Source organism: Felis catus, chromosome A2 (genome assembly GCF_018350175.1).
Source record: "Felis catus isolate Fca126 chromosome A2, F.catus_Fca126_mat1.0, whole genome shotgun sequence".
NCBI classification, from domain to species: Eukaryota; Metazoa; Chordata; class Mammalia; order Carnivora; family Felidae; genus Felis; species Felis catus.
In genome coordinates this window covers 140,872,238-140,899,645 of record NC_058369.1, presented here as the reverse complement: position 1 = coordinate 140,899,645, position 27,408 = coordinate 140,872,238, and the positions used below count along the sequence as shown (strand labels likewise).

Sequence of the window (27,408 nt, the reverse complement as noted above, 5' to 3'; positions counted from 1 at the left end):
TAGTTTCAGTGCTGTGAAAGGACCCCAATGACATGCTATTTTACTGAGCTAAAATTTGTAACTTCAAGGTCAAGAATGTTTCATGAAACTTCCTAGAAAATCTGTATCCAGGTGTCTCACTGGCACCTAAAATGCAACCTGCCCCAAACCAGTATCCTGATTTCCCTTTTCCTGCCTCTCCTCCCCCACACCCAGCCTTCCACATTTCCGAAAGTGGCTTCCTCGTCCATCCCGTTGCTGGAGCCTGAGTGTTACCTTTGGCTCCCTCTCACCAGCACGGTCATATTCCATCACAAGGCCTGGACTCGTGGATTTCAAACAGCTCTTGAATTCCTGCTTCATTTTTGACTATTCCCCCCTTATCTCCATTTGAATCTAAGCTGCTGTCCTCGTTTTCTTGGAAAAGTGACATTTTCCCCCTTTTCACAATATAGCCAGAGCAACTTTTTTTTGCTTTTTTCAAATCCTGTATATTTAACATGAGTGTGATATTAGTTTCAGGTGTGCAGTAGTGATTCAACACTTCTATATGTTACTCAGTGCTCATCAAGATAAGTGTACTCTTCACAGAGTAACTTCAAGAAATTTTTTTTAAAGTTTATTTATTTTTGAGAGAAAGAGCGAGCAGGGGAAGGGAGCAGAGGGAGAGGGAGACAGAGGATCTGAAGTGGGCTCCTCACTGACAGTGGAGAGCCCAGTGCGGGGTTCTAACTCATGACGGTGAGATCATGACCTGAGCTGAAGTCAAATGCCCAAGCCCAACCTACTGAGCCAGCCAGGCGCCCTAACAGAGAAACTTTTTAAAAACACAAATCTCATTGGGTCATTCTCTGCTTAAAATCCTTGAATGTCTCTCATTATCCTTGAGACAGAATCTTTGACATGCCTTCTAGCCCCCCCGCCAGGATCAAGCCTTGTTGACCCCTCCATCTTTCAACTGGGGTCACTCCCTGCCACTCTCACACCCAAGCCACACTGGGCTCCTGAACTCACCACCTTTGCTCCGTCATTATCAAGCCGTTGTCCTCCCTCCTCCCTGTGCCTGGAATGCCTTTTTCTCTTCTACAGGCTCAGATCTTAAGTAACACTTAGGGAGGGGCTTCTCCCGATGCCCGAGGCCAACTTAGTTCTCCCAGCTCCCACAAACTGCATTCCATGCAGCATCCCACCCGGGATGTCTTGTTTCAAGACATCTTTGCCATATAGGCGTTTTCTCCAAGGGCAGGGGCCGTGCCTGCCCCACTGACCGTCACCAAGGCTTAGCACAGTTACTAGGTGTTCAAGAAGTATGGCTAAAAACAAAACCAAACCAGATACATTGCATTGTAGGCAGGAGTGGATCCAAGTTTTATAGAGCCTGAGGATTATACAGTGCTGAGGCCCTCTTTAAGAATAACAATATGACATTATAAACACACAATTAGTTATGAAGGTGAGACTGCATTCAAAGCAATAATAGAATCATGACAAACTACGAGGTGTTAGGTGATTTGAGCTTCTTTTTTCTGAGCGCGCCTTAAGCAGGTTACCGAAACTGCTTACAGAGAAGAGCTGTGTATTTGTAACCCAGCTTCTCCACCCACCCCCCACACCATCGACACCCCACTACTCTAGTGAACCCCAATACTCACAGGGGCCCAGAAGCTTCTGAGCGTGGCCTCCAACTAATGAGCAAGCCCAACTGCCCACTGAAGTGTTCCTGTCTCATGATGGCATTCTTGTTCATTTCGTGGAGACCTTGCTTATTGAAAGTGTCTTCAATTGGCTGATGAGAAAACAGAAATCATATGCGATAACGTGATTTGCAGGACTGGGAAACTGGAAATTCTCTTATTCTCACAAATGTCAATCGTCTTTCAATTGTTAACAAGTTGTTCCTCACTTTTACTCTCCCTCTATCCTTGCCTCTTTTTTTTTTTTGAAGGCTTATCTAATCTCTTTCAATGTACAAGTGCAAGATTGCTTCCTGAGCTAAGTCTAACATATTTCCCACTTACACAGAAGGATTTGGATTTTCAACATTTCCTACGGATGGCTTGTCATCAGGCTGCAGAACTAATGTAATGACCCCTTAGGAAGTTAAGCTTCCGACTTCTCTGTGTGTCTGCTGGGAGCGTCTCAGATGGCTCCCGGGGGGAATGTCAGGCAAAGGTCAGTCTCTGCACAGACAACAACCAAACAGGCCCCAGGGTCCAGATGAGAGCTGGCAATACCCTTATCAAGTCTTCGCTCTGAAGCCCGGTGGCCAAACAAATCTCCAAGCTATGCCAGCTTACGGTAGTGAGCATGAGTCAAATTTAAAATTATTAGAGCTATTTATAAAAATAATATCTTGTAATCGTATAACATTCGTAGTTTACAAACTGCTTTTGCATACTATGTGCCAGTCTTGCGTACGAATACGATCTCCGTTTAATAATTGTGAGGAGCTACCATTTACTGCGTGGAAGGCAACACTTGGTGAAATAGATACTATTACTTTCATTTTACAAAGGATGATGGGTTCTGAGGTTCTGAGAGATTTAAAAAAATCTCCTCAAGTATACCCAGTTAGTAAGTGATAATTGTAGTTATGTATCAGAAGTCCAAGCTGCTTCTCATTTTGAGATTTACTCATTTGTCATTTCAAAATGTACTGAAACGAAAGACAGATGGGTGAAAGAAATTTTTAATAGAGCATCTGATGCTTCGCCTTATGTAGAGTAGGTTCGATTTTCATTTGTTGAACTAATTCAAACGTGTAAAAATGAGTTCTATGCAAGCAAATAGAAAGACACACTGATAATGTTAAAACGATAAAGACAAAAAAAAAAAAAAAAAAGATTTCCAGAAAAAAACCTCCCAAGTGAGGAATGAAGAGCTGAACTTCATCAGTCAGGTCTTTCGTTTTATACGGCAGATCATGAGTATGGAATTCTACTTGGGCAACAAGAACAGAGTTGATGTGTATTGTATGAAGTTCTAATAAAGGGAATTTGCTTGGGGTACCTGGAAGGGCTGACTCTTCCATTCATTTCAGCAGCTAGATATTTGTAACCTCGAGGGTTGATATTACCATTTTGGACAGATTTGCTCACTGTAGTATCGGGAAGAATAATGTGAAAGGTCAGCTCCCAATACGTGGATTTTTTCCTTGGGATGGCTCTCCACTCAGGTGCATGACAGATGTCACTTTAGAAAACTCCAAGTCCTGCAGGGAAGTGGCAGAAAAAAATTGACCCCCTGCTATGAAAAGGGGCTAGAAAGGTAAATTCAGTGTGAAAGTAGAGGAATATAGAAACTCGGTGTACCCAATAATGGTACCCAATAATCTGGCTACTGAGCTTTTTTTTTTTTTTTGCAATTTTCTCATGAAAATCAAAGGCACTGTCTTTTCACACAGACCCGCAGTTCCTCACTGACTTTTACTTCCATGATTAGTCTGTGTTCGTGAGATTCAGAGCCTTTTGAATGTTTGCCTTCTCTCATTTTCCCCAGGCACTCATTTCCAAATGCCACCCCCCCCTCCTTGTTTTCCTTTTCACTGCACCCCCACCCCCATCCCCAGAGAATCGGAGCTAGTTTTCAAGGATGTTACAAAAGCCCCAACCCACTGGTAACCTGATTCTTTGCCAATTCATGCCCTTGATAGCACAGGAAATCTTCATTTTTTGAGCTCTCCAATCTGTACGTTTCTGTATGTTTTATAAATAGCAATAACAACAACAACAACAATAAGAAGAAGAAGTGGGAAAGCTATATTACAACCAGCATGAAAGTGTCAGACGTTGGCAGAAAGGCTACGTTTGCCTGGGTTGAGAGCCAGTAAGACTGGTGAAGGCAGTGAACATGGCGCTGCCCTTGAATGCTGTGTCATCTGCTTCTAATGGTCTTATCAGCAGAGCAAAACTAATAAATCATGTGCCCCGAGCACAAGAACCAAGTGCTTTTCTCGGAGCCAGATGATTCCATTGTTTAGCTGAGCTACCTCAGAGAAGCTGTAAACATGGCATCACCTGTCAGTGAGAGGCAGGCACCTCCTGTTTTTTTAAAGCAATTTATTCAGATTAATTTATATACCATAAAATTCACTCACTGTCAGTGTGAAGCTCAGTGATTATTTTCAGTACATTCACCAAATTGTAAAGTTAGAACATTTCCGGTGCCCCACAGAGATCTCACTCAGTCAACTTTTGTTCCCACACCCAACCCCAGGCAACCACTGATCTGTTTTCTGTCTCAATATATTTGTTTTGTATATTTGACATTTTATATACATGAACTCATACAATAGTATTCTTTTGTGTCTGATTTCTTTCACCTAATGTGATGCTTTTCAGGTTCATCCATGTTGTAGCGTGTTGCTAAATAGTAAACCATGCTGTGTTTATTCGTTCACCAGTTTATGGACATTCAGATTGTTTCCACTTTTTGGCTATTATGAACAATGCCCTCCTAATCTGAACTAAAAATGATGGGGTGGTGAGAGTTTGGGATTTGGAGTCGGGAGTTTCCCGTTGAGTCCTAGCTCTGGTATTGACTACCTCAGTTAAGTAAGTAAGATTGCTTTTCCTATCTATAGAGTGCCGATAATTAACACATTCCCTGACTTGCTCCTCAAAACAGTTGTAAAAATCAAGTAAGATGATGTACGTGGAATGCTTTGTGAACTCTAAAACACGGGACAAATAAAAGGCATTGTTATTGATGTTGCCTTTCTAGAATGTATTAAAATAAATTAGGTGTTTCTCAAGATTCTTTCTACCTTCACACAACAAATGATTAAACTTTCGATCAATAGGAAATATTTACCGGTTTCCTTCTACAGACTTGGGGTTCTCACCACCGTTTCCTTATTGAAGACTTATTTAGTAAGGTTTTAGTGTCATTCCACTTCTTTTAAATTTACTGGCACTCTAAACCTTACTTTTGATTGTCAAGTAAAAGATTTTGTTTCCCGTTGAAGAGAGGGTCTTCAGGTATCCTAGAATCACTGTAGGAAGTAAGACTCAGTAAAGTTGAAGTTCAGATTTAATCAGGGAATCCTCCAATGCACAAATTCAATTTAGCCTCTTGGGCACCTTGGGTGACTGTGAAGGGCAGAACCCTGATGGAGGGTCTGGGTGCAGAGCTGAGCCAGGTTGAGGGGCTTCCAATGAGCCAAACCTAAGAAAATGTTACCATCCTCCAGTCAAAGGTGATTAAACTTGTCGCTTCATTGAAACAACACTAAACCAATTGGGGTAACTAGACCATCAGGGGAATTCAGACATTCAGGAATATATGGAATGTTGACCGCTGAATGTCATGTCTAGGTATTTGACTTCTATAAGGCATAAAAAAAATTACTTTCCTTGAGAAGGCAGTATGGACTGTGCCTCAAACAGAAAGAACCAGATACTGGTGTCTCACACCCACTCAATCCCAAGGTAAGTACCACATTTAGCACCCTCCACACCTTCTACCTTATTCAACACTATGGGCTGCTTCCAAGAAGTTTTGTCTCCAATCCTTTGGGAGATCTGGGATGGAAGACCTCCAAGGCCGGAGAAACGGCTGTTCCCAGTTTACTGGAATCTCAAGCACAGAATGTGAGTACCCGTCAAGTGCCTCTGGTGGAATCACTGGCCAATCTGATATTAGAACTCAGGCGCTCCCAGTATCCAGATTCAAATTACTAGACTGTCCCCTTCCAAAAACAGCAAATCCCCAGACATCTCTAGCACTCCCTGAGGTTGCAAAACACAGGCCACTGAGGTCAAATAAGTACTCTTTCTACACATCTTCTCCCCCGAGGAGTCTTTCTTTCCCAACAATTGATGATCAGGGATTTACGAGTAAAAAGCGGAGGAGGGGTTCTGCGTGCTTGGGCCAATCCTCTGTTGTTTTCATTCTGTGAATTTTCTCAAAGTATTTATAGATGGTAGTGAGATGCCATACACATCTCTAACCTTATTTTTCATATTTTCACGCGTAAGCATGACGAACTGCAGTCATATCATGAGACCAAGCAGCATTGGCTCTGGCTCTCCCACTATGTAGTGATAATGCTGACAGCTCGAGTTGCACATGCTCTTACTCTAGGTTAGGTGTAGTGTTTATATACTTATCTCATGGCTTGTTCAAAATCAAGCAGCTAATAATTGGTGGAGCCTGGTTCAAAATGAGGTTTGTGGGATTACAAAGTATATATTCTTAACTCCTGCACATATGGCACTGTTAAAATCCCACACTACGACATATGTATGTATATATCTATGTGTGTATATCATATGTGTATATGTCATATATATGTACTGTTTGTATGTAAGTATAGATATATGCATGCAGTGTTTCATTTTGACCCACAAAAAACTTGAAGCAGCTTAGAGTTTTTACATGTCCTTAGTAATTTCTGATTTGGAAGGTGACTATATGCATGAGAGTAATGTGACTTGAAACCAAAATATGGATCGGAATGTGGGGCAAGAGGTCAATGACGAGGCTAAAGTGTGTTCTCTGTGTCATAAAAGACCCCATTTTTTTTTTGTTTTGTAGTCTCCATGCTGTCTGACCTACAGATACGGATTTTTTGAAAGCCTGCATCAAAGGGAGGGTTACCTATGAATATCTGCTATACAACATGAATGCAATCCTTCTCACGTCTTTTACGCGGTCATCCTATTGCCTAGAAACATGTCCTGTGACCAGCAAAAATGACTGAACCACATTCTTCAGCAAGCACTTGGTTTCCATGTGCTCATACAATTATTTTAAGTCAGAAATGGAAATACTCTTTAAGGATTTCCTACTGAGAAACTAAAGAAAACACACTCAAATGAGAGATCAGAGCTGCTCCTTTCCCTCCAGGCTCCCTGTAGAATACAAAACAAAATCCACAGTGACCAAAACAACCATGTACATCTTGGCAGCATGGGGCGATGTCATCAAAACTCTATCATGTCAATTCCACAGTGGTTCAACAGGCACCACTGTAGAATGTTTGGCTTCTCTTAAGCCTCAGCAGGGAGAAGCAGCTGTTGCCCTCTTCCAGATAAAGTGACATATCCTAGGAGAAACAGAGTCCTAATTAGATAGAAATTAGTTCCCCTTACCACCCAGGCCACTCAAAAACAAAAGCACAGCTAGGCAACTTCAAAACGTAAGGAAAAAAAAAATTGGATACAGCCATTGTGTCAGTTTCATAGAATACATCTTTCTCCTGCTGTACAAGTACCAAAAGAACCACTTGCAAAACCTGTAACATATGCCATCTTTACATTCAAATATTTTGTGAATATGTTACATAAAATACACTAAAGAAAATGTCACGGCTTTCTTGTACTAGAGTTTATTTAATATCCGAAGTATTTTGAATGTATTTACACAAGAATACATTAAAGAAATGTCAGTGCTTTAGTTTACTGAATATCTGAAATATAAAGCAGACTTACATCCCCAGTATTAGTTTTTATTGATTAAGAGCAATGCTTGCACGTAACAATGCATTTAGCCACAACTAGGAGAAAAATAGAGGGAATCATGCAATACTATACACAAAAGATTATAGTTTGAATTAAATAAATAAATAAATTACGTTTTAATTTATATAAAATATATCCCCTTGGGAATACAGGAGGTTAAAACTATAGCTCTAGTCGCACAGGGTTTTTTTTCAGGCTTATTTCTCTTTGAAAGATAACTAGGGGCGCCTGGGTGGCGCAGTCGGTTAAGCGTCCGACTTCAGCCAGGTCACGATCTCGCGCTCCGTGAGTTCGAGCCCCGCATCGGGCTCTGGGCTGATGGCTCAGAGCCTGGAGCCTGTTTCCGATTCTGTGTCTCCCTCTCTCTCTGCCCCTCCCCCGTTCATGCTCTGTCTCTCTCTGTCCCAAAAATAAATAAACGTTGAAAGATAACTAAAACTAAATACAACTTGAAAAATTCACAAACCAATCAGGTATTACTATTGAAAGAATACAGTAACTCCAAAGACAAACATAAATATAAGAAAAACATATTATTAAAATCTAAGAAAAACAAATCTCGATAATTACATGATTAAGGTTACATAACCAATTCAGAGACTCAAAACTATCATTTTACCATGATAGTGATGAGGTCACGGATTATTTTTGTCTGGGTCTTATACTAAAACCTACTCATTCAATATATTCAACGAATAATTATCAAACGTTCTCTGTGCTGTAGGGAATGTGTTTGACTCTAAGAAAACGTTGGAAAACAAAACAGACATAGACCCTCCTCTCATAGAGCTTCCAGTCTAGTGGGGCAGACAGATGTGAACAGAGGCACCTCTAATACAGCCTGAAAAGTGCTGTGCTGTGGCCCTCCATCCTACAGGAAGGATCGTCTAAGCTGAGACCTGAGGACAAGGGGTGAGAGGGGAAGAAGGAAATGAAAAGAGATTCTAGGCACAGAGAGAGAAAAAAGCAAAGACGCCAAGGCATAAGAGAGCATAGTCCATTTCTACAACAGTGGTTCCCAGACAAAGGACCTTAGGTATTTGTTGGGCCACAGTGAATTTTCACCCATCAACAAGGAAATGAAGACAGTGTGTTAAATCTTTTAAAAGCTAAAGTCATTCAATTTTAATAGTTGTGTTTAAGGCCGACTGATTTCCTGGCGTTAAAATGGCTCCCCTTTTATAAAATGACAGTGATAGTAGATGATAATTTTTTTAAAAATAGAGGACCCTATTTTTTTAATTAGCAAAATTAAAACTGCAGGTATGTAAAATCTAAAAATCTGGGAATCACTGTTCAAACAATAAACTTTTAAAAGGTGTTTAATATGGGGTAAGGGAGAAGTCAAGAGATAAGACTGAGGAGGAAGGCAGGGATTTCAAACAGGAAGGGCCAGGAAGTCCTGGAACTCTAGACTTTATCCTAAAAGCAATGGGAATGATTTTAAGCCGGAGAGTGAAACTCTATTTAGATTTGTAATAGATTGTTCTGGGATGTTGTGTGTAGAATGTCTGTTGGACGGAACAAGACAGCAGGAAGGCAAGGCCATTTAGATAGCACTATAGTATCCCACGAAAAAGGAGAGAATAGCTAGAATCAGGGCCAAATCAGTAAGACTGAGTAGAAGAAGATGTCTTCAAAGGACAAACTTACCAGGAATTGGTGATTTGTTATACTGGGTAAGAAAAATGGGATGGTCAAGGCTGATGTCCAGGTTTTTCCTAAGTAAACTGAGCTGATGATAATTGGGCTTTACTGAGCTAGAGGATGTAGGAAAAGAGCCCTTTTGTGGAGGAATTGAGGTGCCTCTGTCTTTAAAAGTCCATTAGAATACTTGTTTACAGAGCATGAGAGAAAGCGTTGAACCTCTAATATAAATTTTCTAAGTTAATAGCATATAGTTAGTTATTAAAACTCTAGATGTGGATGACATTTCTCCCAGAAAACACAGCATAAGACCGAAACAGGGCTTAGGACATACTAACGGGTTGTCAGCAGATAAACAACACAGAAAGAAGCCAGAGACAAAGTGGCCGGCCAGGGAGGTGGGAGGAGAGCCAAGAGAGCAAGGTGTCTTGAAAGCTAAGAGAAAACCATTTTACGGAGAGAGCAGACGGCAGTGCCAGATGCTGCGGGAATCCGTTGAAAGGGCTGAAGAATGCCCTTTGAAATTAGCAACAAGGCAGTTGTTAAAGACCTTGCGAAAGGCGGTGGAGGGAGCCCAAGCCAGATTATAGAGTGTGCATCTGCAGGCAGGAAGGAGCTCTTTTATGCAGTATGGGTATAAAAGAAAGGAAAGAGCCAGCAACTGGCTGGAGATGTGGGTTTGCGAAAGTGGTTGTTTGTTTGTTTTATAAACACAGGAGAGACGTATATGGTAGGAGACACTTGTTAGGGAGAAGTTGAAGGCTTGTTGGAAGTGAAGATAATTAATAGAAATTCACATACAAAATACTGACCAGCTTAAAAAAATCACAATGTAAAGGTTTCTAAAGGTGTAAAATACCGTGTCCCCATAAGAACACATGATCATTATAAAATTGTTAATGGATTTAAATACATTTAAGAATATAAAATGATTCCAAGAAATTCTGAAGGAATCCCATTTTAAAATACTTTTAAAATCACATTTGAAAATATTATTTTTTAAATTATGGCAATTTCAGCTCTTGTCCATAGAGATCATACTCTTTAAATAATATATATCTTCGAATGGTTGGTGGTAGAGGGAGCTTCTCCATTGAGGCTGGCTGGCAGAGTCGTTGGAGACCCATAAGTCTTCGAATTTTTAACCGACACAAATGCTTTAACGAGCAAGGATTCTCTAAAATGATGGGGAAAAAACAAGCAAAAAATAAAAACAGTATCGTGGATTGACTTGTAAGTTACATTCTGGTTTAGAATAACATTAATAGTGTCATTCTAAAAGTCAGATATGTATACATTTAGCAACTGGCGATTTTAAAAGAAATTCAAAGTGTAATTAAGCATCCCAGACCACTGCTCCAGAATACAGTCTCCATGAAGACACTTAGCTTGTTTCAGTGTCAGGAAGACAGTCTGGCTCATAGTGGATGTTGAGCCAGGACATGTTAAATGAATGAATGGAATTGGCTTAAGAAAGCAAATGCTGCACCTGAGTGGTTCAGTCAGGTAAGCGTACAACTCTTGATTTCGGCTCAGGTCATGACCTCACTGTCGTGAGATCGAGCTCATGATGAAATGATTTGATGTATATATAATTCAATCTCAGGTTTGTTTCAGTTTCTGATACTTAAACACTTTGTTTTGTTTTTTTTTTAAATCTAACATCACTTAAATATCTGATATTAGTCTTTATTTTCAACTCTTTATCTATATTACAGCACTGATACATTATCCCAGCAGTATGAGCTAATGAAAGGGCAGTGGAGTACATGGTCTTAGTTGTGGGCTTTGGACGGTTGACATAGATTTAAATCCTGGCTCTGCCACTTGGTATCTGTGTGACTTTGAACTTGACCTCTGTGATCTCAGTATTCTCACCTGTGAAATGTGGATAACAATGGGACCTACCTCATAGTGTTGTTTGAAGATCAAATTAATTTATGTAGAGTATTAGAAAACTGCTTGGTACTTTGTAACCATTCATAATGTGAACTATCACTCAGTTCAGGAATAAAAGACATCATATTTCTATTACCTTTGTGATTACCTTCTCAAAAAATTAAAACAGTGTTTTTCAAAAACTATGAAGTCATAATTATTATTACCCAAATAGGCAAAATAAGTCCATTTAAAAAAATAATAAATTGCATTTTATTTTCTTCTTTAACAAAGACACCGCCTCACATATGTCTGGAGGAATCCTGACATCCAGTGGTTAACCACGCTCACAGCATTCAACTGACTTCCACTCCAGCTACGTTAATGTATGACTGAAACAACAAAACACCACCTTGGTCTTCTTCCTCCTTAGATTTCCTTTCTAAAGTCAGCAGAATTGTTATTCTTTTGTAATAAAAACACATGGACAATTAATTAGCAGTTAGAAGCGAACTCTGTTCTGCCTATGACAGGAAACACAGCAGTGTTGGAGAGACTGGTTTGAGGGAAGACAGACAAGGGTTCAAATCTTTGCTTTGTTTTCCAGGTCTTTAACCTTGGGTAATTAAGGTATTTAAGACTTTGGGGTTTTTTTTTTCCTTACAGTCTCCAAAACGTTTTAACCTCTTTATTGTAAAAATAAAATACAAGTAACTACACACATGTATAGCTTTATGAGTCATTATCAGTGATTATGAGATGAATATGTTTAATCACCCCCCAGGTCGTGAATAGAATTTCCCCAGCTGCCCCATAATTTCCTCCATAATCCATTGCAATCTTCATTCATTCCTCCCCTATAAGTTACCACTATTCTGACTTTTGTGGTAATCACTTCCTTTATTTTTTATTTATTTTTTAAAGTAACCTCTGCACCCAACATGGGGCTCGAACTTACAACCCCGAGATCAAGAGTCGCACACTCCACCGACTGAGCCAGCCAGGTGCCCCCGTAATCACTTCCTTTAGAGCTTCATCATCGAAGTGTGCCATCCCTGTGCTATTGTATTGGCAGTATTTTTTAAAAATTTGATATGACCTTTAAATCTATTTTAATCCATCCTCTTCTTTCCATCCCCTTCTCTTCCCTTCAATTAATCTTTTAAGAACCAAAAAGCCCAGCAGTTTCCCACAGCCTAAATTTTGCTGATTGCATTTTCATGGTGCAGCTCCGTGCTTCACCTCCATTTCTGGTTCTGGCAAATTGATAGCTGGATGCAGAGACTTGAGCAGACTCAGGTTTGATCTCTTGGGAAAAACTATAGCTGGTGTTGTGTTCTTTCATCAAGGGCCACATAATGAGATAATAGGAACAGCTGATGCTCAGTGACCACATCCATTAGCTGACTGGGGGTTGCAAAATGGTGACATCTAGTTTTATCATTTCTTTTTCATTTATTATTTGGAATACTTGTATAAAGAGATGCTTTTTCTCCTCTACTTTTTGGTTACCAGTGACACAAATCACATAGGTAAGACAGAATAAATGCTTAGATCTTTTCCTTTATAAGCTTTCAAGATAATGAATTGATTTTCTTATCATCTGGAGTTGATCAATTTTTAAAATATCATACTTAAGCATATTTCATTGATTTCAACTTATTGATATAATTACCCTTTGGAAGCTTAATTGTCCCATCTTTGGCCAGTAGGAGCCTCTTCCAGTTGGCTCCTGAATTCTTTTGGCATGCTCTTGTAGGCTTTGTGGGCTTGTTTGCAATGTGGAATGACACATATTCCAGGCTTGTCTTGCACACTGCTTCCTGAGACCTGAAATCATCCATTTCTTTTTCTAGGAAATGATATTTCAAGACCACAGTCTGGGTACTGGGGATGTTCATTGCTACTCAGCCTGTCTTTATTTCTAAGCCTTTTTTTGTAGACACACACACACACACACACACACACACACACCCCAGGTAAAATAGCTTGAGTTCATATTGATTCTTCCAATTCAAGGTCAAGCTAAAAGATGTTTGTTTTTTTTTTTTTAACATATTACATCTGTATTTCCTTCCTTCCACTCAGATAAACTGGTTCTCAATGATAAAAGGATAATAGAGTTAGAATATCCCACAATCATTCACTTACTAAATGCATCTCTCATTCTCAAATAGCATTAGTTCTGTTATTATGCCACCATCATACAATTTGATATCTTTAAAGAATGTTTTTGTGTAGGGGCGCCTGGCTGGCCTGGTCAGTGGAGTATGTAACTCCTTGTCTCGGGGTTAGTTCAAGCCTCACATAGGGTGTAGCGATTACTTAAAAATAAAACCTTAAAAAAATGTTTTTGCGTGTGCTCTCTCCATTTTATTTATTTCTAATGTTTATTTATTTTTGAGAGAGACAGAGACAGAGACAGAGTATGAGTGGTTGAGGGGCAGAGGGAGTGGGAGACAAAGAATCCAAAGCAGGCTCCAGGCTCTGAGATGTCAGCACAGAGTCAACGCGAGGCTTGAACTCATGAACCATTAAATCATAACCTGAGCCAAAGTCGGACACTCAACTGACTGTGCCATCCAGGCACCCCTGCTCTCTCTGTTTTAAAATAGTTGTGTCATACCCACATTATCTGGCCATGCAACCCTACATATTGTATCTTCTCTCTTTTAAATAGCAGTTAGTCTTGGTATTCTGTCTAATGCTCAGTACTAGTCCTTATGTCATTACCTCTTCTCATTTTGGTTTGTCTGAAGCTCGTTTCCTAGTGGATTCTTCAGAAGGCGATCAGAGGAACAATATTACCTGAGAGAATCTGATTTTCCCCCCGTAAGTCCATTGTTTTTGCCTACATGACCAAAGAATATAGTAATTTGTGGTTTTGTCTTTTCATCACAGATTTTTTTTTTGTAATATAGGTTTTTGTATTTGTTCTGTTCCCTCAAACAGGAGATTTGTTGGTTTCCTTTTCAAGGAACCCTATTATTCCTTTCTTTACTCTTTATTGCCTGTCTTTAATATCTGTCGCTGCATTTCAAATGCTTTGGTTTATTCCTTTATTTCTATTTTATTTAAAAGTTTTTCTTGTGTTCCAACTTCTGTTTCTCTGAAGGTATTATCTGTTGCCTTATTAGTTCTTGACTTCATACTGGTTCAGCCTTATATTTGAAATTAATTTTTTTAAAAAGAAATTATTTTTTTCTTTTTATGTCAAGTTCCTTCCTTAGTTGTTATCTCATTTCTGAAGTTTTGTAATTCGGAAATTGTGTGGTTCTTTTGTGTCTTATATCATTTTCCTTACACTGTTTAGCCCATTTTGAAATTAAGTTTTTAGTTTTCATCTGTCCTGAGGGTGTGCTTTTCTAGTGTGCTTTCTTGTCTGTGAGGATATTATTCTGTTCCTCTTCCTATTTTTTCTTATAATAAATTTATATGAAACTTGACTGTGATAATTTTCTGTTGCTCATTTTGACGTGACATTAGTTTTCCTGAAGTTTTAGAAGGATGCTTGGTCTAAGGTAGCTCTTCTGACTTTACAGAACTCCCTATTCTGTTGTCTTCTTGCAATGATCTAAAATAGTGGCTTGCTCCTGACGTTTCTTGGTTCTCTTTGCTGCCCCTCCTTTTGTCTGGAGTTTCTCATGGCTCTGTCCTGCTTGATTTTGATTTTATTCCCAATGTGGGCTGTGGTTCAGAAAGGGAGACTTAACAGGTCAGTTTCAAGAATTTATAGGGTCCAGGGGGGCCTGGCTGGCTCAGTTGGTGGGGCATGTAACTCTTGATCTTGGGATCATGAGTTCAAGCCCCATGTAGGGCATAGAGCTTATAAAATAAAATAAAATAAAATAAAATAAAATAAAATAAAATAAAATAAAATAAAATAAAAATAAAATATTGGTTTCCAAACATTAGTGAGCTCCAGAATTACTTAACATGTAAAAAAGAAAAAAGAATTTATACGGTCCAAACTGTTTTGTAATTGCCCTTAGTCTTAGTTCATATTTATAATATGACTCACTTTTATTATAAACTAAACTTTAACCTAGAGAATACAAAATAGCCAGCCTATAAGACAAACTTTTGATAGGAATATGTCAATAAAGACCTGAGAGAGAGCGTATCAAAAAGGCTAACTCTAATTCATTCCATTCATCCATTTACTTGGTATTTATTATTTACTACTCACTAGGTATCATGCTAAGTCTTGAGAATACAAAAACAAACCAAACAGATGCCTGCCCACATGGAGATGAGTCTATGTATCTTATAGTCTTATAGAAGTTTTTTTTTAATATGTTTGTGAAATGTTAATATAGTTATAGTATTACTCATTATACAATTAAAGATTTGGAAACTGTTAGGAAAAGCCAATACTTAGCATCCTTATCAGAGGAAGTATTAAGGATGATTTTTAAACACCTGGATAATTCTGAAAACAAAGTAGCACAGAAAAAGTATCAAATATGACATTAAGAAACTTCCCCTGTATACATTCTTCATAAAAAAAAATTATAGGCAAAGCTTTTTTTTTTTTACCTAGTATTTGACGGATTTCTGGCCATTCTCTCTGTACTTGTAGTGCAGACTTCAGTTTAGCACACAGAGGGATATAATCCATGTAATCAATTAATACACGAATAACGCTGCCTACCAAGTGTTTCATCCAAGGAACTGTAATAAACTCACAGAACTGAGAGAATTGATAAAATTTAATTTAGTAGTACATTTAATATACTCTACACATAAGCACTCAATTTTGCTATGAAAAATTACTATTGTTGTCTTCTTATGGAAAATACAAGTACCCTCCTTGTAATGAACAAAAAAGAAAAAGAAATTGTTTATTTGCACCTAGGAAACTCTGAGCCCTGAAGCTATGTGCGTGACTTTGATGTGGTTGCAGTCAGGAGCACGGAAGAATCAGGTTGCTTTCCATGATTCTTCTCTCCATGTTTCCATCTCCCATATTCCACCACATACACATAAATTATTAATTGCATACATTTTCATTTTCGTCTACATTCAGTTTCCAATTCAAGAAAAATAATTAATCTTTTTTGCCTAGTTTTATGCTTATCTCCCCATATTATTGCCAAAAAAAATTCAAGAATAAGAAAAATACAAGAGTGGATTTTTCTTTTCTTGTGATATCCCTAAATGAGCAAAAGTTAGGATGATGACCCAGTAGGAAGAAGAAAAGGATGTAACTCACCGGGTTATCTTTTATTACACAAGATGTCCACCCCGGTAGTACCTCTTCTTCTATCTCTGACCACACAAATGAATTTCCAAAGATGTTCCCATGCATGCAGTCAAAGCACATCTCCACTTGATAGCCATTATTCAGCAACAGCCTCAGCATTACCTCGTCATTTAGGGCATATTGAATGGCACTGGGGAAACGTGTGTCATTCACACGCATAAAATAACAATTGACGTTAGCTCCGTGGGAGAGAAGCAGCCGGACAATTTCATGGTTATTGGCCCTCACTGCCACGAGTAGACAGTTGAGGGGATCTAGGTTTGGGTCTGCACCTGCAGCCAGAAGGACTTCTGTGCACTGGATATCATTGTTAGAAACGGCAAAATAGAGCGCAGTCTTCCGCTCATCATCATAGCTCTCGGAAATGTGGTCAGCAAGCAGGGTATTGACATCAAAGCCATTTTCGATAAGCAGCTCTAGGCACTGTACATTTTGTCCATCTGCTGCTGAGTGAATTGGTGTTAGCCCACTTTTCTGGATTGCATTTTTGGATGTTATTGGGATAAGATACTTCAGCGCACTAAAAAAAAAAGTCAAATATCCACATGGCATGAAGAAAATGAAGAATTTCAATAAACCAGATTCCTCACTAGACAAGTGAATGCAGCCTGTTTAACTTCTTTTACTTTCTCTAGATAACCTCATACAAAACATTTAACATTTAACCTTTGCCCACTGGCTTACTGCTTAGTTTAGTGTAATTCAGTTTTGTTTTTAGTCTCCCATTCTAAATATTCCTGGGCCACATGCTCAATGTCCTATGTTTGGTCCTAGAATTGTGGTTCCTTAGGAACCCTCTCCGTCTTCCAATTTTCTTTGGAACAACATAATATTTATAAACAACCAAAACTATTTAATGAAAAAAATATAAAAGGTTAGCTCATCTGACCCCTTAGAAGAACGCTTCATAATCTTGACCATGAGAATTATGGAGTCATAGGACGTGACCTTGAACATTGCTTAGTCCAACCCCTCATTTAACAGAAGAGCAACAGGAAGTCTGGAGAGGTGCAATGACTTGTCCAAGGTCACACAGCTGGATGTGGAGCAAGGACTAGGGTCCAGGCCTTTTGAATTCTCATTTGTTACTTCTCTCTCACTGCTTCCTGAGCAGTCTATGCTTCAGTGGTGGCCACGCACATCCTGCCTTCCTCCATATAGCTTGCAATTGAATTAATAGCCACAAAAAAAGAGTCTTTATTAGTCCATCACCCTTTATCAGTCCAATGGGGATAACTCGCCACAGCTTAGGTTTCTAAGAACCTGTGATAAACAGTTGTGAATTTCACACTTGCCTGAACAACTAGACACACATGAGAGCCACAGCAAGGATAACTTGATCCCTTGTGCCTAATTCAGAGCTACCATGTGTGAATTTATGAACACTGGGAGTAAATCCAGGTAACTTTAACAACATGTCACTTAGCGTCAATTATGTGTCATCGGCCACTTAGCCAATGTGGCCACTGAATGCGCTAAAGCCTAATGATTTCAAAGTTTTTGAACTTATAAAATATATTTAATCTCCTAAAGCCATCCTCTTATGGTGGGTGGTTTAATACAGTGATTGTAGATTTCTATTGGTGTGTTGATTGTGGCACATTTTGTGATTTAAAAATCTATCCGACCTTCACCCCCACCCCAAGAATAAAGAAATCTGAACTTATGGTGAAACTTCTCTATTCAAGGATAAATTTGACATTATATCATAATACCTGTAGGTATTAATAAAAATTAGAGTAATACTGGTGGCATTGTCACAAAGTCCTTTGTCAAAGGCAAAAGTTTTAGAAACCATGTAGCTTTTTGTTAAACACATTGAAAAACAAAACAAAACAGAAAGGCATATTTAAGTGGTTTGTGCAGAATTCTCAGTTATAACTTACTTCCTTCTAAAAGAAAAATTTTTGATTATAAAAGTGGTATAAGTTGAATGTGGAAATTCTAGAAAAGTACCAGAATATAAAAAGAAAGGGAAAAATCAAACAAATATTTATGTACCCAAAACTTGTGAACAGTGTGTCTTTTTCTTTTCAGATTTTGGGAGGTATTAAATAGATAAGACTTGAGATTCTACTGTACATACGATTTTGTATATTTCAACTCAAAATGATCTTCTTATGATTTATTACTCACAGATAATGTCCCTCGTAGGCAGCTCGGTGTATTGGAAGATGCCCTGCTCTGTTGGGTACATTTCCACTTCCTCCATATTCCAGCAGGAGGGAAATGCAGTCAGGATTGCCCCCTCCTGCTGCCTCAAACAATACTGACGCCCCATCATCCGCCAAAGCAAACACATCACCACCTGGCAATATAAAACATATGGCAGAATGATAACTGGAGTTATCTTGAAATTGTCATGACAGTCGCCTTAATAATAACCTGCTGTTTTCCTTTCTGGCTAAGACTTAAAATTAAAAGTATAAGATTAAGAACAGCTGTGTTCTCAGTATTTTCAATAAACAATTATGCATGCGTGTTTCATTTTATTAGAAAATCTTTGCATGAGAAATCAAGAAGTCAATTTACAAGGTAGACAAATGCTCACAAGAAAAGGAGTAGTTAGCCTTTCAAATTTAAAGGCAATGTTAACACTCTATTCCATTTCGACAACTGCCCTCTATTGCTGTGTGTGACCCAGCAGAAGATCCTAAAATGAAAAAATAAGAATACCTTAAGGAGCTCAGAAGGGAAATGAGAAAAATATTATCAAAGAACACAAACCGCATAACATTCGGACTAGGAGTCCGAAGTGACATTAGGACTGGGAGTCATGATGTGGGAGAAAGAAGTGTTTGAATTCTGGCTCCGCTGTAGACTGAGAGAGTCTGGGGCAAGCTACTTCTACGAATATCTGTCTCCTCCTCTGTAAAATATCGCTTATTTCATAGGGTTCATACGATAATTAAATGAGGTTGTGTTGTTGGGAGGGGGGCTCAAAAATGTTAGTTTTTTCTCCATAGAGGATCCTTGGGGGAGCATATGGCCCTAGGCTTTATTTATAAAGGAGGAAACTGAGGACCAGAAGTTTTAGTAAGGGTAGGCGGATTCGTAGGTCATGATGTATAGGGTGTAATTAAGTTGTGGAAGAGGGGACTTTCAAGAGGTTTCTCGAGTTGCTGGGTACAAAAGCCTGAGGCCCAGTTACATTCAGGAGAGAAAGGGGAGGCAATGAGGAATGGAGAAAAGGAAATTGAGGGACAGGAGAAACAGCAAGAATGTGCAATTCCTTTTCAGATACCTCTGTGGATTAGGTGTTCCAACACATCACAGTGACCATACTCAGCAGCAACACCTAACGGCGTGACTCCAAATCCGTCTCTCAAGTGGACATTGCCTCCGTGGTTTAGTAGCAGCGCTATGATATCTTTGCGGCCTTGTTTGGCCGCTTCATGCATTGCTGACCATCGCTTGATGCAGGGCTGGTCAAGGCTGGCATTGTGTTTAAGCAGAGTGAACACCATGTCGTAGGAGCCCTTTTTTACAGCTGGAGGATGATTTCAAAAAGAACGTCAACAGTAGGCATATTGGCATGGATACTTTAGATGGTATGAAACGTTATTAAATTTATTTTTTAATTTTTAAAAATATTTACTTTTGAGAGAGAGAGAGAACAAGCAGGGGAGGGGCAGAGAGAGAGGGAGAAAGATGATCCAAAAAGGGCTCTGTGCTGACAGCAAACAGCACGATGCTGGGCTCGAACTCCCCAACCATGAGATCATAACCTGAGCCAAAGTTGGATGCTTAACTGAGTGAGCCACCCAAGTGCCCCTAACTACTAAATTTAATGCCAAAATAGATATTACCTATTCCTTCTTCTTCTATAAGAAAATATTGTAGTTTTCATACTCCTTCTATTTCTCACACCCAAGATGATGTCTTTTCAAGACCCTGGTCTGAGGATAAGACTTTCATGGAAATCATGCACATCTCTAAAATAGGATGTTATGTATACTGTTTCTAAGCTTTATAAAATGAAAATAAGTGAAATGAAAATAACATCCTCTGTTGGGTTGTATAAATTAAATAATATATGCAAATGCTTAGTATATACTAGGAGCTCAATAAATTGTAACTATTATTATTAATATAATTTCATCACTTCTAGGATCCTGGAGCCACATGTGTGAATAATGTTTATCAATTCCCTTCATCACCCCCCAGAAACATTTTCTTTCCTCCACCAAAGATAGCAGCACGTATTAAATGGACTTCTCTTTCCTGTGGTCTTAATGGGAAGTTAGCAACGAGAAGGTCTAGAATCCAGGTAGGTCCAATGTCCTAAATAGGTGAAGTCTATGATAGCTAATGTACTGCAGTGTAGGGGATTCACTAGATTGTATGTCGCTCTCCCCCTCTGCTTGTTTCTAATAGATGAAATTACAGGTAAAATTTCCCCCAACTCGGCTTTGGATTATTTAAGAGATTGTCCCAATTTAGGTATAAATAATTCTGGAAGACGTAATGTCTCTTATCAGTAAGTCAAATCTTAGTAAGAAACAGAGAAGGACGAGTGCTACTCCCTGCAAATGGAGGTAAATACAATTACATTCACTCACTCATTTGTTCATTCATTCATTCATTCAGTTGATATGCTCTGGCTATATGAGAGGCACTGTGCCGGATCCTGTGGACAATGGGTTAAAGATGGACTTGGTTCTCTCTCATGCAATTGACAACTTAGGGAAGAAGCCTATATTGTCTTCCATTTGAAGAGGAGACTCAAAGTCCAGGTCTTTGCTGGGAAATACAGGACGAGATGGGGGGGGGGGAGGCACATAGAACATCTTGGGGAGCAAGGGGGCAGAATACAGAAAGCATCTCAGGCCAAAGCAAGGGAAAGGGCCCTCCAAGGCATGACAAGAGGATGAAGACTTAATTTGGAGGCAGGCAAGCCGTCACTGTGGTGAGATTTCAGTTTTTCTCCTGCTCACTAGAGTCTGTTGACAAATGCCTTTCTCTGAATCACCCACCTGCCGCTGGCAGCTCTAATTATAGTGAATTACCTCATCCTAGCTGGTGTCATTGCAGAGAAAACATCAATAAGTTAAATGAACTAAGAGGTATGTGTCCTCATTTATCTTCTTGCTCCTATTACATTTTTTCTAGAAAAAAATGAATTCAAATAATGAATCTCTTCCATTGCGATCTGTTTTCCTTTTGTCTGACCCAGAAAACATGTTGATTATAGATATTAGTCTTTTTTCATGAAAATATCATAGATAGGCCATATTCAGCTTAAAATAATTTTAAAAATAAAACTTTACTTGCAGTTTAACTGTTTTGGAACTAATAATTTATTTTATTTTGAATAGGAATAATAATGGAAGTCATGGGAACACCTCCCAAACTAACCCATGAAGACATTCTTAACCAATAAATGGCTGAAATAATGAAAACTAATAAGGCACAGTATTTGTCTAACATAACTAAGTAAAATAAAGCTTAAGATAACTTATATAGCAAAAAATATACATATATACATATATCTTCAACAATAATGCTTAAAGAAACAAACTTCAGTTGAAAAGTTAGGGAATTAGAGACTTTTGCATAGATTATAGGCACATTTAAACACTTTATAGTTTGCTGGCACTATTCCTTTTAACCTTAAATTTCTGTAATTTTCTTTTTATGTTTATTTATTTATTTTGAGAGAGAGCATGCATGCATGGAGAGAGGCAGAGAGAGAGAGGGAGAGAGAGAATCCCAGGTAGGCTCCCAGCTGTCAGTGCAGAGCCCGACACAGGGCTTGAACTCACAAACTGTGAGATCATGACCTGAGCAGGAACCAAGAGTCAGATGATTAACCAACTGAGCCACCCAGGTGCCCAAATTTCTGTCATTTTCTTTCTTTTTCTTGATATGCATGTTTTGCTCATGTAATTTTTTTTATTATCAGCAGTGATTTATCTTGTGACTCCTAAGACATACGAATTAGAGAAGAGATATTTTTCTGAGGCTTCTTGACAAGGATGGGCAGACTGAAAGAGGAGATGGAGTGAAGAGGATGCGTATTGATTTGTGAGAAAGACAGTGTCTGAAATAAAATTAACTGAGCTGTAAATGACATGAGGATGTGGGACAAGAAGGGCAGCAGAACTGAGATGTTGTGCCCCATGGTTCCCCGGGCTTCCTCTATCCTCTGGACCCTGCTGGCCAGGACAATCTCGTGGCTATCCAACTAGAGAAAGGTGACACCAACTTCAGAGGAGTGGGCAAAGAAGGAGTGTGAACACAAAATACCCTCATTAAGTGTCAGATGATCACAAATTAGATATCTACCCTCAGCAAGTAACCATGTGATGGACTGTAAGACATCAAAGTACCACAAGTAAGGGCCCGATGGCTGATAGCAAAGAAGGGCCCTGGAGAGACCTAAAGTGATTTTTTTTTTTTTTTTTTTTTGCCATCTAAGCATCTTCTGTGATAAAGACAAAGACAATGCCATCAGGCTAAGAAAAATAAAAATGACATTACACTTAAAAATAAAAAGAACAACATATTTTTCTCTTATCTCTCCCTTTGTAAGTTAATGGACTATGAGTAGCAAATTTCAAAGTAGCCTACAGAGTCAAGAAGAAAACTGGGAAGGTGCCACAGATGATCCGTTTTCCTATAGAACCTAAAAATACTTGACATGGGTTCTACCAAGAAGGTCCTGGGAGAAGGTAACCCAAGAAAAAAAATTTTCCCCAGGTATGTGGATGATGGGGACATAAATGAACACCTTCAGAAAGTTCCTTCCTGAGACTTTTGTCTTCTCTTTGAAATTACCATTTAGCTTTTAAATTTTTTTTTAAATGTTTATTCATTTTTGAGAGACAGAGTGCAAGTGGGGGAGGGGCAGAGAGAGAGGGGGACACAGTATCTGAAGCCAACTCCAGGCTCTGAGCTATAAGCACAGAGCTGGCGTGGGGCTCAAACCAATGAACCATGAGATCATGACCTGAACTGAAGGTGGACGCTCAACAGACTGAGCCACCCAGGCGCCCCTTACCATTTAGCTTTTAACATTATTTCCGAACGTTAATTCTATTTTGACTCTGATAACATAATGATCAACTTCCTTTCCCATACTTCAGATATTTCTGGAGTAGAGAAACTAACACATGCAACTTTGAAATATATATAAATACTGAATGCTCTGTTGTAAGCATTAAAAGCAAAGAGAAATCAAATGAGGGATAATCATGACTTAGTTGTGCTTTATATAAGTGAATTGAGGATAGCAAGTAGAGAATAATTCTACATTTGCAAAATAAGGCAGTATACAAACTCTGGAAAGGTGTGTGCTTTTTTTTTTTTTTGCAGAAATTAAAGATCTACAGATATTTATAGAATTATTTATAGCAACAACAACACATACATGGATGTCATTGCAAATATCCCATGGCAAGTGCCTTTAAAAATAATACAGATCACATTAATAGTGGTGATGTAACCATAGGTGAATATGCCATTTCATATGTATAGAACCTGCCCAGGATAAGAGTTTTGGTTTACTTCTAAAAAGCATCAGTTATTGTAACAAATTCCACAACTCTACATGACAGGAAATGTTATCTCTGGTCATTTGTAGTTAATCTCATCTCACTTTTACAAACAGACTTGCCAATTTTTATTGGTCAACAGAAATAGCAGGATGCACAGACTGAGAAGAAACTGACAAATGACAGCTTTAGGTTTACCATCATTCCTTGTGTCATAGTTGTGAACCCTTCATAGGTGCCCACTGCTGCATCTATGTGATCAGAATCTGCTGACGCTTCATTGTTCTGATGTGGACCTTCAATCTCTCTTTCCAACCCTCTTTCTGCTTCTTTCTTCTTGCTATCTGCTGCACATGCAACCTTACTTACAACTGACCACCACCTAGAGAATATTCCTTTAGAACTGGCACTGCTCAGGGCACCTGGGTGGCTCAGTTGGTTGAATGTCCGACTTTGGCTCAGGTCATGATCTCATGGTTCCTGAGTTTGAGCCCCACATGGGGCTCTGTGCTGACAGCCCAGAGCCTGTAGCCTGCTTCGGATTCTGTGTCTTCCTCTCTGCCCCTCTCCCGCTCATGTTCTGTCTGTCTCTCTCAAAAATCAATACGCATTAAAAAAAAAAAAAAAAAAAAAAAAAAAGAACTGGCACTTCTGGCTTCACAAAACTCCAAGATTGGATCCAGCACTTAGTTGGTGCTGAAGGATCTTTCACATTGGATTAAAAAAACAAAATCATAAGTCAGATGAGATGGGTGTTAGGGGAGGAGCTCAGGGAAGAGAAGGAGATGAGGTCACATAACTTCAATACATAGTGGTTTCCAATAAATACTTATCAAATATTCATCAAACTATGAAAGTTCTAGAAAAGAAGATCATTTACCAATCAGAAGTGGCGTCTCTCCTTTGTCGTTTTTGGTGTTTGGCCACACTCCCTTTTCTAGTAAAGTTCTTACATTTTCCACCAGACCAGCTTTGACTGCCAAAGTCAAGGGTGTTTCTCCTTCAGAGGTCTTGAACTCCCAGAGTGTCTGGTAGGATGCTGAGATATGAAAGTATTGTATAAAGTTAAAAATCTTAAAGGATATTACAAAGATCAGAGTAATTCAACATTACATACTTTGGATTAGACAAAGTCAACTGATGACAAGGAAAGATTAAAAGATGTGATTTAAGTTTATCAAATGATGGTGAGTATACATAGATGAGCATGTACTCAACAGCTAGAAAACCAACATCTGTGTTCCAAGGTTGTTTTTATTTTTTTAGTGGATTGTATATTCTTTTTTTTTAAATTTTTTTCAATGTTTTTATTTATTTTTGGGACAGAGAGAGACAGAGCATGAACGGGGGAGGGGCAGAGAGAGAGGGAGACACAGAATCGGAAACAGGCTCCAGGCTCCGAGCCATCAGCCCAGAGCCTGACGCGGGGCTCGAACTCACGGACCACGAGATCGTGACCTGGCTGAAGTCGGACGCTTAACCGGCTGCGCCACCCAGGCGCCCCTAAAATATAAATTGTAAAATAACTCCCTGGTCCTTTGTATTATTATTTAAATTGCACCTGAAACTGATTTTTGCCAAATAAAATCTGTGAATGTCAGAATGAGAATGTATCTGAATACTGTCAGAAAATGTTAGAAAAGAAATACCATGTTTATCATCACCTTCTACATCTATTTGTCTCTCCGTTTAGCTATCTATTTTCTTCTGGCTGGCTGGCTGGCTGGATAGTCAATTATCAAGCAGCAAGGATTGCCTCCTAGAGCACAGAACGAGGGAGCACCCTTGAGGGTTGAAAGACAGGGCACTTACAAGACATTTAAAAAGTTGCTGAGGGGTGCCTGGATGGCTCAGTTGGTTCAGCACCTCACTTTGGCTCAGGTCATGATCTCGCAGTTTGTGAATTGGAGCCCTGCTGTACTGACAGCTCAGAGCCTAGAGCCTGCTTTGGATTCTGTGTCTCACTCTCTCTCTTCCCCTCCCCTGCTCATGTTCTCTCTCTCTCTCTCAAAGAAATAAACATTAAAAGAATAATAATAAAATAAATTTGCCTAGATGTGACAAATATTATGTTAGAACATCAAAATTATTAATACTTAACCCTCTGTCAATTCACTTAACCGTGAAGTTGATTCACTGTGATACTGATTCATGTTTCCACCATGAAAAAATTAATGCAATATAAGTACAAAATATTGTAAATATACTTGTGCATGATAATGATCTTTTGGAAACTGAAGACATAGTTCAAGATGAAAAATTAAATGCTGACTCCCAAAAGCAAAATGTTTTATATTTAGATCAATTAATTCATGATATATACAAGCTTTTATTACTTTTAGGTTACAACCACATCTTTGTGCCAACTGTATCACATTCATAGAAGGATTCAAAGGGCGAAAACTGAAGCTCACAAAATGTGTTGGTTCTTATATTCTGAGTGTAAAACATGGGTATTCTCTTTCCCATGTACAAAATTATCTTTTATTCTGCTCTTTCTTTTTGCTCTTTATGTTATGGGAAGTTATGGGATCACTCATAACTTCTTTTGCTTCTGTTGGGTCAAAGAGATTTTATGTTCTCTTACCATCCAGAACAACTTCAAGTATTTGTTGAATGGGTTGAACCACAGCTTCATGCAATGGAAACCATCCTTTTTCATCAGCTTCATCCAATGCATGTTTATACTTCACATATTCCTGGAGCTCAAGAATGTGACCTAAATTAAACATACCGGCTGGTAACAAATCTCTGTCTTGGCAAAGTGAATTCTTCAACCTGCCCCATTCTAGGCAATACACCCATTTTACCTTGTTTTATGGCTTCCACAAGTTTTCTGTTTTGATCACTCAGTGGTACAAACCTACCAGAGAAAGAAAAATAAGCCATATTTATCCTGGTGGTGTACTTCAAAAAACCCAAACGTTTAACTTATATTGAGTTTTTGTACATGATTTTAATTATCACGATCTACAGGAAATGCACACAACTGATTTTATCTACTATATTAGTACCATGCTCTAACCAACTGAGATAACCAGCTAACTTAAGTTTGTCTCCTTTAAAAACATAAATGCTCAGGAATCAGGAACAGTATATTTGTGATACACCAGACCTAGGCACATTAGTACAGATGACAAAATACAAGATTATAACACTGTCTCTGTAATGAGTTCTAAGCAATGATAAAGAATTAAACAGTTGTAGTCGGGGTCAAGAGAGCTAGTTTCGGGTTTTGTGATTTAGTGTCTCTGTGTAGTAGTTTCTTTATCTCTAAAATGATGGGATTACATAGGAAGATCTCTAAGGCTTTTTCCAACTTTAAAAATTCTATGCTCGGTAAATGGTGCTTTGAACTTAATAATTGCTAATTAATAATTGCTAAATTGGGAGCTTATGATCCAACACTGCATGTTAGAGTCTTTAATCAATGGATCTACAAGTGAAAAGAGGTTGAGCGTTTTACTGAACAAATTCCAGTCATTGGCCCAACCCTCACAGCAGTTCTCTGGTGTGTGTGTTTATTCTAAGGAAACAAGGTATTTCATAACAAATTGATTCAACTCTTTTAAGCAGAAACATCTGTTAGCATTTTACGGTTGTTAAAGCCTTCTTGGGAATTCTGTTGGGCATAAGGGAAAAATGAAAGAGACCCAGTTTAAAGGTACCATGTCCATTT

The 27,408-nt window shown here is 38.7% G+C and overlaps 1 protein-coding gene across 7 annotated transcripts in view; it reads right to left on the bottom strand.

The window, feature by feature from the left end:
* Positions 1–7,752: 7,752 nt before the first annotated feature.
* ASB15 (ankyrin repeat and SOCS box containing 15) overlaps positions 7,753–27,408 on the bottom strand; it is a 61,126-nt gene continuing 41,470 nt past the window's right edge. For 4 of the 7 annotated variants that reach the window (XM_045052692.1, XM_019825752.3, XM_019825753.3 and 1 more), the window contains 8 exons: positions 26,540–26,592; positions 26,317–26,448; positions 24,610–24,768; positions 19,478–19,723; positions 18,370–18,541; positions 16,183–16,753; positions 15,507–15,660; positions 7,753–10,266 (listed from right to left, as the gene is read on the bottom strand). In XM_045052692.1, the coding sequence (XP_044908627.1) occupies positions 10,094–10,266; positions 15,507–15,660; positions 16,183–16,753; positions 18,370–18,541; positions 19,478–19,723; positions 24,610–24,768; positions 26,317–26,448; positions 26,540–26,592 (1,660 nt within the window). In that variant the 3' untranslated portion in view covers positions 7,753–10,093. Of the gene's footprint in view, positions 10,267–12,642; positions 12,798–15,506; positions 15,661–15,684; positions 16,754–18,369; positions 18,542–19,477; positions 19,724–24,609; positions 24,769–26,316; positions 26,449–26,539; positions 26,593–27,408 lie in introns of those variants that run through there. The other 3 variants (XM_045052693.1, XM_006929333.4, XM_045052694.1) reach the window with 3 other exon arrangements.